At 58.4% G+C, this 10114-nt stretch overlaps 3 protein-coding genes and 1 non-coding gene across 5 annotated transcripts; all 4 read right to left on the bottom strand.

Annotated features, from left to right (window-relative positions):
- Positions 1–248: 248 nt before the first annotated feature.
- Positions 249–2277, bottom strand: Socs1 (suppressor of cytokine signaling 1). 2 transcript variants are annotated; one of them, XM_006983905.4, is made up of 2 exons: positions 1860–2001; positions 249–1355 (listed from the first exon to the last, which is right to left on the bottom strand). In XM_006983905.4, exon 2 carries the CDS (start codon positions 1303–1305, stop codon positions 667–669), a length of 639 nt encoding a protein of 212 aa, XP_006983967.1. In that variant the 5' UTR covers positions 1306–1355; positions 1860–2001; the 3' UTR covers positions 249–666. The 2 variants fall into 2 exon arrangements, with proteins under 2 accessions (XP_006983967.1, XP_042139465.1); XM_042283531.2 differs by lacking the exon at positions 1860–2001 and adding an exon at positions 2144–2277 and having other exon boundaries at positions 524–1355.
- A 4496-nt stretch (positions 2278–6773) lies between these two features.
- Prm3 (protamine 3) lies at positions 6774–7268 on the bottom strand. The gene has a single exon (XM_006983904.4). It carries the CDS (start codon positions 7176–7178, stop codon positions 6855–6857), a length of 324 nt encoding a protein of 107 aa, XP_006983966.1. The 5' UTR covers positions 7179–7268; the 3' UTR covers positions 6774–6854.
- A 243-nt stretch (positions 7269–7511) lies between these two features.
- Positions 7512–8243, bottom strand: Prm2 (protamine 2). The gene is made up of 2 exons (XM_006983903.4): positions 7868–8243; positions 7512–7763 (listed from the first exon to the last, which is right to left on the bottom strand). The coding sequence occupies exons 1-2, from the start codon at positions 8121–8123 to the stop codon at positions 7702–7704; spliced, it is 318 nt and encodes a 105-aa protein (XP_006983965.1). The 5' UTR covers positions 8124–8243; the 3' UTR covers positions 7512–7701.
- A 1142-nt stretch (positions 8244–9385) lies between these two features.
- On the bottom strand, positions 9386–9891 carry LOC102925705 (uncharacterized). Its single transcript, XR_013053157.1, has 2 exons — positions 9694–9891; positions 9386–9588 (listed from the first exon to the last, which is right to left on the bottom strand). It is a non-coding gene; the product is annotated as an uncharacterized LOC102925705 (transcript).
- Between the last annotated feature and the right edge of the window lie 223 nt (positions 9892–10114).

Below are 10114 nucleotides of genomic sequence, written 5' to 3'. Positions count from 1 at the left end.
TAGCAGAGACCAGGCTCAGATACCCAGGAGAGCTCGGACTGGAGCGGCCATCTTTCCAGACTCACACCAAAACTAGCCTGGCAGTTTGGTCCCCAGCGCTGGGAGGAGCTGTGCTGCCCAACCCCCCAGATCCCCAACCACTTCAAGAAAAATCTGCATTACCACCACCACCACCACCATCTCCCCCAGCGCACGCGCCCCCCCCCCCCACAACCCAGGACGTTTAGCCAAAGCATACGCTCCAGAAATCTTTTTTCTTTAAAAAAAAACTTTCATAATAAAGTTTATTACCTAAACTGGCTGTAAAAATATAAAATAGGGTATTCTGCACAGCAGAAAAATGAAGCCAGAGACCCTCCCCCACCCCTGGTTTGTGCAAAGATACTGGGAATATGTAAACATGGAGAGGTAGGAGTGGGGTTCAAGTCCCGGCCCCAGACACAAGCTGCTACAACCAGAAGACCCGGAGGGAGCACCAGGAGGGGAGGCCCCCCGAGAGGCGGGATGGGGTCTCCGGCCAGAAGCCGGAGGCACCTCGCCCTCCACACCCACTCCCTCCGACCCAGGCGGGGAGGGCTCCCACGTGGTTCCAGGAAAATAATAATAATAATTAATAAGAAATAATAAGGCGCCCCCACTTAATGCTGCGGGCACGGCGGCGGCCGGTCAGATCTGGAAGGGGAAGGAACTCAGGTAGTCACGGAGTACCGGGTTAAGAGGGATGCGCGCCAGGTTCTCGCGACCCACGGCGGCCACGATGCGCTGGCGACACAGCTCCTGCAGCGGCCGCACGCGGCGCTGGCGCAGCGGGGCCCCCAACATGCGGCGCGGCGCCGCCACGTAGTGCTCCAGCAGCTCGAAGAGGCAGTCGAAGGTCTCGCGGCTGCCGTCCAGGTGGAAGCGGCCGGCCTGGAAGTGCACGCGGATGCTCGTGGGGCCCGAAGCCATCTTCACGCTGAGTGCGAAGAAGCAGTTCCGTTGGCGACTGTCGCGCACCAGGAAGGTGCCCACGGGCTCGGCACGCAGCCGCTCGTGCGCCCCGTGCACGCTCAGGGGTCCCCAGTAGAAGCCGCAGGCGTCCAAGAGCGCGCTGGTCCGCGTGATTCGTCGGTAATCGGAGTGGGAGCGGAACGTGCGGAAATGAGTGTCGCCAGGGGCCGGAGCCGGGACCGCAGGGCAGGGCCGCGGACGCGCGGGGGCCGCCGGCGAGGACGAAGACGAGGATGAGGAGGACTCTGGCCGCCGTCGGGGCTCTGCTGCCGGGGAGATCGCATTGTCAGCTGCCACCTGGTTGCGTGCTACCATCCTATACGAGGGGCCAGCCGTAGGGGTGGGCCATAGCGTCCGGGGCTGCGCTGATGGGGGAGACAGAGGCAGTGAGCCGGGCGTCCGGGTGGCGCTGGCCGGCCAGCGAACCCCAAGGAGCCAGGGCGGAACGCGGAATCCGCCCGGAGCCTCTGAGCCTCGGTGGGCTCATCTGTGAAGTAGGCCGTTCCCGTACGTGGAACCCTTCCAGGCTAGCTGTGGAGCCCAGCCTCCCCGCGCGCGTGGAGAAGGGGGCGTGGAGAGGGGCCCGACTCGCGGCCGTCCCCGCTGATGGCTCGCCGCCCAGCGGCTGCCGCCTGCTGGCCACGCCGGGGATTGGAACCCGGGCGGGAGATCTGGGCTCAGGGCCGGAGAAGAGGCGCCGCCGACACCCCGCACGCGCCGGGGCCCGCCTGGGCGAGCCGGTGGGGCGGGAGGGCGCCAGAGGCGTGGCATCCACGACCCCACCACGCAGTCGGCGAGGCCAGTCCTATCCGGCTCTGCTCCCCTTACTCCCATCCCCTCCCGCCTCCTCCTCTGCCGCCCCGGCTCACCTGGCGGCGGGACGCGGGGCGCCGCGGCTGGGGTCTCCGGGGCGGCTGTCGCGCATGCTCCGGGGCCGGGAGCCGTGCAGCTGCCACGGCTGCAGCTCGCTCTACTGCCGCCCGCCCCTGCATCAGGCCCTTAAAACTGGCATAGGCCCCGCCCACCGGTCCCGCCCACCGTCGCTTTCGGTTTCTCTTTCGGGCGAGTCTTTTGGGTCCCCTTTCTGGCCTCTTGCGGCTCTCTCTGGAGAGAAGATGCTGATCCTGTCCCTAGGCTCGGTCTTGTCTCGCACCTGCTTGATTGGGACCTCGGCGTCCTGGGGTTCTGGCTTCTCCCCGAATCTTCTGGTCGGTGTCTGGGATGGCCACCTTAAGACCGCTCTTTTGCTCTTGCCACCTTCGCCCCACATCCCTGCAGCCGGCCGGGTGGGATGCTCACGCGGCGCTGACACGCCTCCTCCCCTCCTGGTGTCTGCGTCCTCCTGGTCAGGGCTCCGCCTCGCCTGGAGCCTGCTCCCCCCTAAGAAGCTCCTCCCTGCCAGGGTCCTTCCCGCCCAGGACCCGGAGGCCTTGGCAGTCTTGGCCCATCTTGGAGCCTGGCTAGGCAGTCCTGGAGCCCGGCGGGGCCGACGCCCTCCCCTGGAGCCTCGGAGCCGGGCGCGGGGGGCCCCTCCCGTCGGCCACCCGGCCTGGCCTTGGCTTGGGCTTCCCAGGAAGCGGTGGCCTGACCGCAGAGGCTTCAAAGGAAGCCTAAGGCGGTGCGGGAGGGGCGCCCCCGCTCCCGGCCGAGTTCCTCGGAAACCGGGTGGGGTTGGGCTGGGTCCCCAGTGGCCTGGACTCACTCTTCTTGCACTCCTACTACGTGGGCAGCTGGAGAAACTGAGGCCCGGGGCGGGGCTATGATTCACAATGGCTGGGCACCTCCAAACGAACCCAGTGCGAAAAAAAATGAGGCTTTCTCAGCTATAACCCCAAAACTCTGCCTCCCCACCCTCACAGACGGCCTCGAGGCTCCAGCAAGCATCTGCCTGCACAAGGGCTCCCGTGCTCCGTGTACACCTTGGGCTTGGGATCGAGGCGGTCAGACCTATCATTAGGACACTGTGGTTTCGTGATTCAGTTTGTCCTGGAAGGCCAGGAGTAGGTGCCTGGCTGGTGGCGATGTTTATGAATGAAGGCGCGTGAGGAGGTTCGCGTGCAAACTTCTGTGTTTCGCGATGACGCACACTGCCCTCTACAGGCTTCTCTCAGATTGCTGCCAGTCGGCTCGTCTGAAGCGCTGCACTGGCCAGATCTTCCTGGTCTCCCTTTCTCAGCATCCCAGGCTGTGCCCAGAGCTCCACATTTCATGCTAAGTTGCGTCCGTGTCTTGAGCTCCTTGAGTTTGTGTGGCTGGGGCTGGTAGTGGTCACTGAGGAGACGTCTATGGAGGGATGGGAAAGATGCCGAGTGGTGCTGACCAGGGTCGGTCCACACCCTTGGTGACTGATGGGGTAATATAGTGTGGAAAGGCTGGGCTCAGGCCCAGGTTCTCCTCCAGCTAAGCCTCTTCTAGCCCATGTCCTTGGGCATGTGATTGTATTGCCTCTCTCAGCTCTATGAGTGTGTCCATTGCCCCCATTACAAACTGCTCCTTCAGAGTAGTGCCTTCAGGAGAGGTGTTGGACCTGGGATTGCAGGCAGGCATTACCATGCTTGGTTTATGCAGTGCTGGGAACTAAACACAGGGCCTTGTGCATGCTGGGCAAGCACTCTACAATGAATTCCATCCCTGTTTTCCTTTTAGACACCCCAGCCAGGGAGTAGAGCATGCAAAGGGAAAACGGGGGCGGGGGGGGGGGCATCTCTCTTGGTACTTATTCCCAAGGTGCAGGAGGGCTGGCACTGAGGTGGGGGGAGGTGGCCAGGCTCCTGCAGGCCTCTGCACTACCCCCACGTGTCCCTCACCCCTGCACTGCTTGCTTCCCATCCATCCTTGGGGACCATGCTTTCCTGGGTACCAGTGGTGCAGACTGCCATTGTCTCACTGCATCCCTAAGCTTAGGGAGGCTCCAGCGTCCAGCAAATGAACCCTCCCCCTTTCCTGCTGTGTCTCCCAGTCCTCTTGAGTCTGTTTCCCTTGTACCCTGACACGGTTGCAAAGAACAGGGTGGAGTCAAGACTCTGGATGCAGACAACTCAGTTTCAGTTTAGTTGTAATTCAAAACAAAATGAAACCAAATCCAGAAGGAAAGCATCATGGGATTATAGGTGTGCGGAACTCTTGGAACTTCTGTTTCACCTCTGTCACAATGACAGAGGCCACCTTTCTCTAGCAGTGGGGGTGGGGAGGAGAAACCATTTCTTGGTTTCTCTTTCCAGCTTTGACAATGTTGTGCTGGGAAACGCTGCCCCTAGTCAGTGTATGTGATATTGAAAGTTATTTGCCCAACACTCCTTGAGGGGAAGGGAGGGAGGGCAGGGAAGAGTAGCCAGTGCAAAGGCCCTGTTGTAAGCAGAGCCTGGGCAGACCAGCACAGACTCAAAGGTCTCCAGCCAGGAAATGGGCTGTTGAAGCAACACACAGGCCCTGAGCTTTCAGTATACCTTGTGCCACACGCAATAACCATTGTTGGATAGAGATACTTTATAACAGACTCAAGGAACAGACTCAAGGGTAATCTTCCAGGGTACACGCTTTAATCAATGTTGCATAGAAATTGCTGCAGTGACATGTTCCTGTAAAGTCAGCATCCTCCCAACATTCCCCTAGTGATGGCTATCTCCGTTTGGGATCAGATGGACACAGGAACAACCTGGAGTGTCTCACTTGTGTCTTCTCCCTAAGACAGGAATGGGAAAGAGGCCTTTAATACTAGCATCCTATCAACTCTCTCCATCCAGAGCCAATGCTTGCCGTTCAGCCAGCTGCCCTTCTGGGCAGCCTTGCCCTTCAGGGAGACCCCACTGTGCAGGTACCTGAGCTACACCTCTTAGTTCGGTGTGTCCGTTTCCGCCTCCTGACCACCTTTCTCTTGTTCACCTTCCCTTCCAAGGTCTTCCTGTTCTTGGAACAGCTGCCGCGGTGGCTGGACCTTGGAGTTGAGTGTCGGGCGTGCATGGCTTGTTTGGAGTGCCTCGATGGTGGCCTGGGGTTCGGGCTGGAACTGGAGCTCGGGTGGCTTGCCTGGCTGCAGCTCCGGCAGTGATGGCTGCAGTTGCACTGGTTACAGGTGTGATCTTGGGACCGAGAGGAGCTATGGGGGTGGGGGTGGGTGGTGGAAAGGCTCTGCGTCTTGGTGTCCATGGGAGGCCACACTTGGAGGGGCAGAGACCTCCTCCTCCTCCTCTTTTTCCAGCAGGCCCAGCTTTGGGGAGCCCCCACAGCCCCTGGTTATATAGCTGGGCCAATTATGATGGCACAGGCCACAGAGGGTGACAGGCATGGCAAAGCTCTGCCCCTCGCCCTCTTCCCAGGGCGGGGCAACTTTCAGGGCCCTGAGGGTCAGCTTATGTTGAGGCCGCATCTGATCCCTGTGTGTTCACGTCTGCATGGTCCAGCTTTGCAGTGGGGGCAGTAGTCATTGCACCCACCCCACAGTGACATTGGGAATTTTAAGTTAGATCATGAGGTTAGGTGAGGAACAGTCTGCAGTCAGCGCTTCAAGGCCTCTGGCAGCTGCAGGATTCTCTTCCTTTTTGCCTGGCCTACCATAGCCAGGGGGTGGACAGTGGTGTGCCCTGGATTAGGTAGTAGAGTCACTAGGGGTTGGAATGGGCCCACCTCCCCAGCAGCCTTCCCAGGTGAGAGGTTGAGGGTCAGGTTCAAAGTCTAGTTTGCACTGAAGTCTAATCTTGGATATGCCATGGGGCTCCCTCAGTCTGAAACCAGCCCTTCCTTCCAGTCCTTTGAGCTGGGATGCCAGCCCTTGGATCCTGGAAGCCTCCCAGTTTGTCTCTGCTCCAGCCCCTAGCCTGGAAAAGGTCAGGTTGTACTGATGCGGGTGTGCTCTTCCCAGTCTTCAGTCACTTTACAGGTGATCTCTACAGCTCTGGCTCTGAGACACTGTCTACCCTCCTGCCCACATGGCCCTGCCCATCTTCTGTGCACTACACCGCCTCTCAGGGCCAGCACTTGCTGTCAAGGGCCTGTGTGTGTGTGTGTGTGTGTGTGTGTGTGTGTGTGTGTGTGTGTGTGTGTACAGGCCACACTACACATGGAATTCAGAGGACAACTCTCAGGTTAAGTTCCTTTAACCACTGAGCCGTTTAACTCATCTTTTAGATAGTCTTAGTGAGCTGACCCTGAAGATGACTCCACCTCCCAAGTGCTGGGATTGATCTGAGTTGATTTAATAAACATGCCAGATGGCCCATTGTGAAAACTGCCTGGTTTACTGAGCCCTGCCTATCCTTTTCAGCCAGCTTTGCCTGGGAGCATCCCAGTGACTGCAATTAGCAGACTGGATGGTAGCTTTTCCCTCCCAGATCTGCGTCCACATGGAGCCTACCAATAGGTATTGGAAGGTGTATGGAAGCTAAGAATCACGGACTGTGCCGGACCAGCTGGGCGGGCCGTCACATCCACTGGCAAGTGTCCTTACAAGAACACTTGCCTTGTGCTGCCAATTAAAGGCACAGGTTGAGGTCCCGTAGTCATAAGCCCAGAATTTCTGGAGCAGTGGCTAGTGCAGAGAGCCTGGTTCTATATGATACATCCAGACCCAGGCTCTGTGCTCATCCTCAGCATCCTCGTCTGAGTCTGTAGGATAGCCCCTCACGTAGCCCACTTAGTGCTACATAGAGCCTGCCTCGCTTTGACCCCGACAGCAAAATGAGGGCCCTGCAGAGGCATCCAGCCAGGCTTCCCCACCCTGGGTGGCTGTTCTCCAGGCATGCTCATGCAACACATACGTAGGAAGGGACAGAGGGAAACCAGGAGAGTTCCTTGGAGACTCTTTATTTTCTGAATGTCCTCTTTGGAGTGGCGATGGGCATCCGTCGCTGGGCAGGCCTCAGGGTGGGTCAGGAGTGTGTCTGCTTGGGCTCAGGGCTCGGCTGGGCCACGGCGTCATCCTCAGTGCTCTCCTGCTTCTCGGGCTCCATCAGCAGCAGTTTGCCTTTTACTGGGATCTGCTCCTCCTCCTCCTCCTCCTCCTCTTCCTCGTCATCCTCATCCTCCTCTTCCTCTTCCTCCTCCTCTTCCTCCTCACCCTCTGATGACAGGGAGAAGTTGTCTTGACTCACGCAGGCCACGAGCTTCTTCATGGAGGACTCGTGGCCACGGCTATGACCTGTGTTCTGGGCCGTGCCATGGCTGGTGCTGAGCTTGGCACAGCGGGAACCCATCACCCAGTCCTGTCTCTCTGGACTAGGAGGGAGGCAGCTCGGCCAGTAAGAGACTGTGAGGCTGGTGGGCGTGGCACTGACCTCACAAACAGGTTCCAAGGTACCGCCCTCCCCCACCCTGGAATCTGGAGCTTCGCTGACATTTTCCAGGAGCAATGCATTGGCTCAGATGGCTCTATGGAGAGGGCAGGGACAGGAGCTGAGGGTTATCCCTTCCCCCATGACTAAACTCCCCCCTCGAGTTGCTCTCTTGGTGTAACCTGAACCATGAAAGGACTAGGAATGGTCCCTACGTGACGTGACGTTCACGAAAAGGAGACAGCAGCCAGTGAGTCTCGTGTCAAGCTTTATTTGGCAGGTGGCTTTGCTCATTACTCAGATCTCGTGGCTCCTTGGCAGCTCAGGGCTCAGACATCAACGTGGAATGGTGGTGTGGCCTCGCGTGACGTTGTTTGGGCAGGTGACTATTCGTTGGGCAGGTGACTTCCTTGGCTCCAGGCAGGATGGATGGGCCTGGGGAGGCTTAGTGGCGCCTCCTACACCTCCTGCACCTGCATCTCCTCCTCCTTCGGGATCTTCTGCAGCCTTTGGGAGAGAAAGTTCTGGTTTGCAGGCTACCTGGGAGGCAGCAGCGTTTGAAGGGGGCACTCCTACCTTGTTGGGAGCAGCACAGAACCCCAGAACCTTACCTCTGCGATGCCGCCTTCTGTGGCGGCAGGAGCGTCTCCTTCGCCTCCGGCATGACCGGCGCCTCCTGTGGATCCGGTACAGCCTCCTCCGCGAGCAGCGCCGGTGTCTGTGGTGGTGGTGACCCCTGTGTGTGCGCCCGTAGTCATCCACGCGCTCGGGGCTGAGCTCTTGCCCCTGTTCCTCTTCTCGTCCATGTTCTTGCCCAGGCCCCTGGTGTGGACGCTCACTGGGGCTCCTCATTCGGTAGCGAACCATCGTGCCAGGAGATCAGGAGTCTCTGAGCTGAGGCTGCAGCTGACCTGGATGGGAGGAGGAGGACGAAAGCCTCACCACCTGCTCTTGGTGGTGATGATGGTCTGGTGTGAGGGCTTTCTGGGGCTCATATATAAAGGGGAGCCCCACTGTGACCTGGCGGCCCACCCCTGATTGTTCCCACCCTGCCCAGTCCCCTCTGTGAGGGCAGCACAGGCCGGGTTTGTAGCACTGGCTCGTAGGTTAGTCACAAGAAGATTAGTATGAGAGGGTCTCAGGATGACCTTGAGCTTCTCTCCCGGCCCCTTTGCCCTGCTGCATGGTGTGTGTCACGGTCGCAGAGCGCTGCCAGGCAAGCCACCGAATCCCCTCCCAGCCCCAGTCCGTGCCCTCATCCTGCCGAGCCCTGGGAAAAGCTTCCCACCTTCTCCACGTGAGCTAAGGACAGTGTAACTAAAACAGCATCTCCCGTGGGGAAAGAGTCTGGGTTGCTCAAGGACATGCTTCTCTCCAAAGCTGGTTTGAGATTTTGCTTGTTTTCTGTGTAACTCTGCCCTTCCTGGGACTTGCTCTATAGACCTGGCTAGCCAGATCGGCCTGCCTCTGCCCCATGTGCTGGGCTTAAAGGAGTCCTTTCTTTCCTGGGGCATACTTGAAACATTGTAACCCAACAGCAAAAAAATAAAACTTGTGCTTTTTACAACATGGTACCTTGATCTGCGTCCCCATCATGGAGTATATTGACGCAGTCCCTCAGGGAATCAAGTCCTGAGTTGTATTGTGTGACTGGCATACACAAGGTCTTGGGTCCTCAACACCACAAAAACCAAAGGGTGATCACAACACTCAAGGTCCACTGCTGGCCTAGAAGGCGAAGCCTGTGGAGGCCCTGGAAGGTGAAGACTGGCATTGCAGAAATCACGGGCGGTTATCTGACCTCTGATTCACACAAGCTGGCTCAGAGGATGGGGTCAGCTGAGTGCCAACCTTAAATTGGCCCCATGGGCTTACCAGAGAAGGGATCGGTGATGGGACAGTCACACAGATCCACTGGACTTTCTTGTTCAGCTATAGCCAGTTCCTGCCTGGCTTTCCGACAGTCTTTGTATGGACTGGGGCCCATAGTGAGGCCCTCAGACACATGTTGGGGAGGGATCTCATGAGAATCTGTTATTGTCAGGTTTGGAGGCCCCCCCATGTCACTCACATCCCCCTTACCCACACTCACCCACCCTTCCCAGAACCCAAGAATCTAGAGGCATGAGTGGGATGAGTTTAACATTTATTGACAGGTGGCATTGTTCCTTAGCAGGCTCCTGTTTTTCATTGGACGGTGGCATTTTTCAAGATGTGGCGAGAGGCTCTTGAAGTCTGGTAAAATTTTCAGGCAGGAGTTTTGATGGACTTGCTATTTTGTGCATCTAGTATCTTTTACACCTCAGGGTGTATCTGCGGCGGCGGCAGCACCCTAGGAAGGCAAGAAAGATGGTGAGGAGGGTGGATATATCAGGCTGTGCCCAATCCCTGGAACACCGCCCCCCCAGAGCCAGCACAGCACAGCCCCCCTGCTCACTTCGCCTCCTCCGCCGGCAGCATCGCCTCCTCCGTCTGCGACATCTCCGCCTGCGGCGGCGGCATCTGCTCCTGCTTTTGCTGCGGCAGCATCGGTATCTGGCCATGGTGCTGGCTTGGCCGGGAGCTGGCTCAGAGCAGGGGGCACCACCTGGGTCGAGCCAGCCAACCTGTGAGCAGGTGGAATTTTGCGGGCTGTGGATGGAGAGCCCGCGCCCTCTTCCTCTTATAGACACAAGGGGCCCCCGGGGATTATGAAGTCAAAGAGAGCCAGGACCTCACAGACCATGGCCAGGGAGGACCTGCACCATGTCCAAATATGGGCATGAGGGGTGGACAGCATTTTGGCATCAGCAGTTGCCTGTGTCATAGTCAAGAAGGATGGCACCCTCTTGAGCGTTCAGTCATTCATTCAACTTAGG

The sequence above is a fragment of the Peromyscus maniculatus genome, chromosome 8 (genome assembly GCF_049852395.1).
Source record: "Peromyscus maniculatus bairdii isolate BWxNUB_F1_BW_parent chromosome 8, HU_Pman_BW_mat_3.1, whole genome shotgun sequence".
NCBI classification, from domain to species: domain Eukaryota; kingdom Metazoa; phylum Chordata; class Mammalia; order Rodentia; family Cricetidae; genus Peromyscus; species Peromyscus maniculatus.
This window is presented reverse-complemented; position numbering and strand designations above follow the sequence as displayed.

Coding starts and splice junctions, on each gene's coding strand:
- Socs1 (XM_042283531.2), bottom strand. CDS start 1,305: ATGGTAGCACGCAACCAGGTGGCAGCTGACAATGCGATCTCCCCGGCA.
- Prm2 (XM_006983903.4), bottom strand. CDS start 8,123: ATGGTTCGCTACCGAATGAGGAGCCCCAGTGAGCGTCCACACCAGGGG. Junction 7,764..7,867: donor CAGAAGGCGGCATCGCAGAG/GTAAGGTTCTGG, acceptor TCTCTCCCAAAG/GCTGCAGAAGATCCCGAAGG.
- Prm3 (XM_006983904.4), bottom strand. CDS start 7,178: ATGGGTTCCCGCTGTGCCAAGCTCAGCACCAGCCATGGCACGGCCCAG.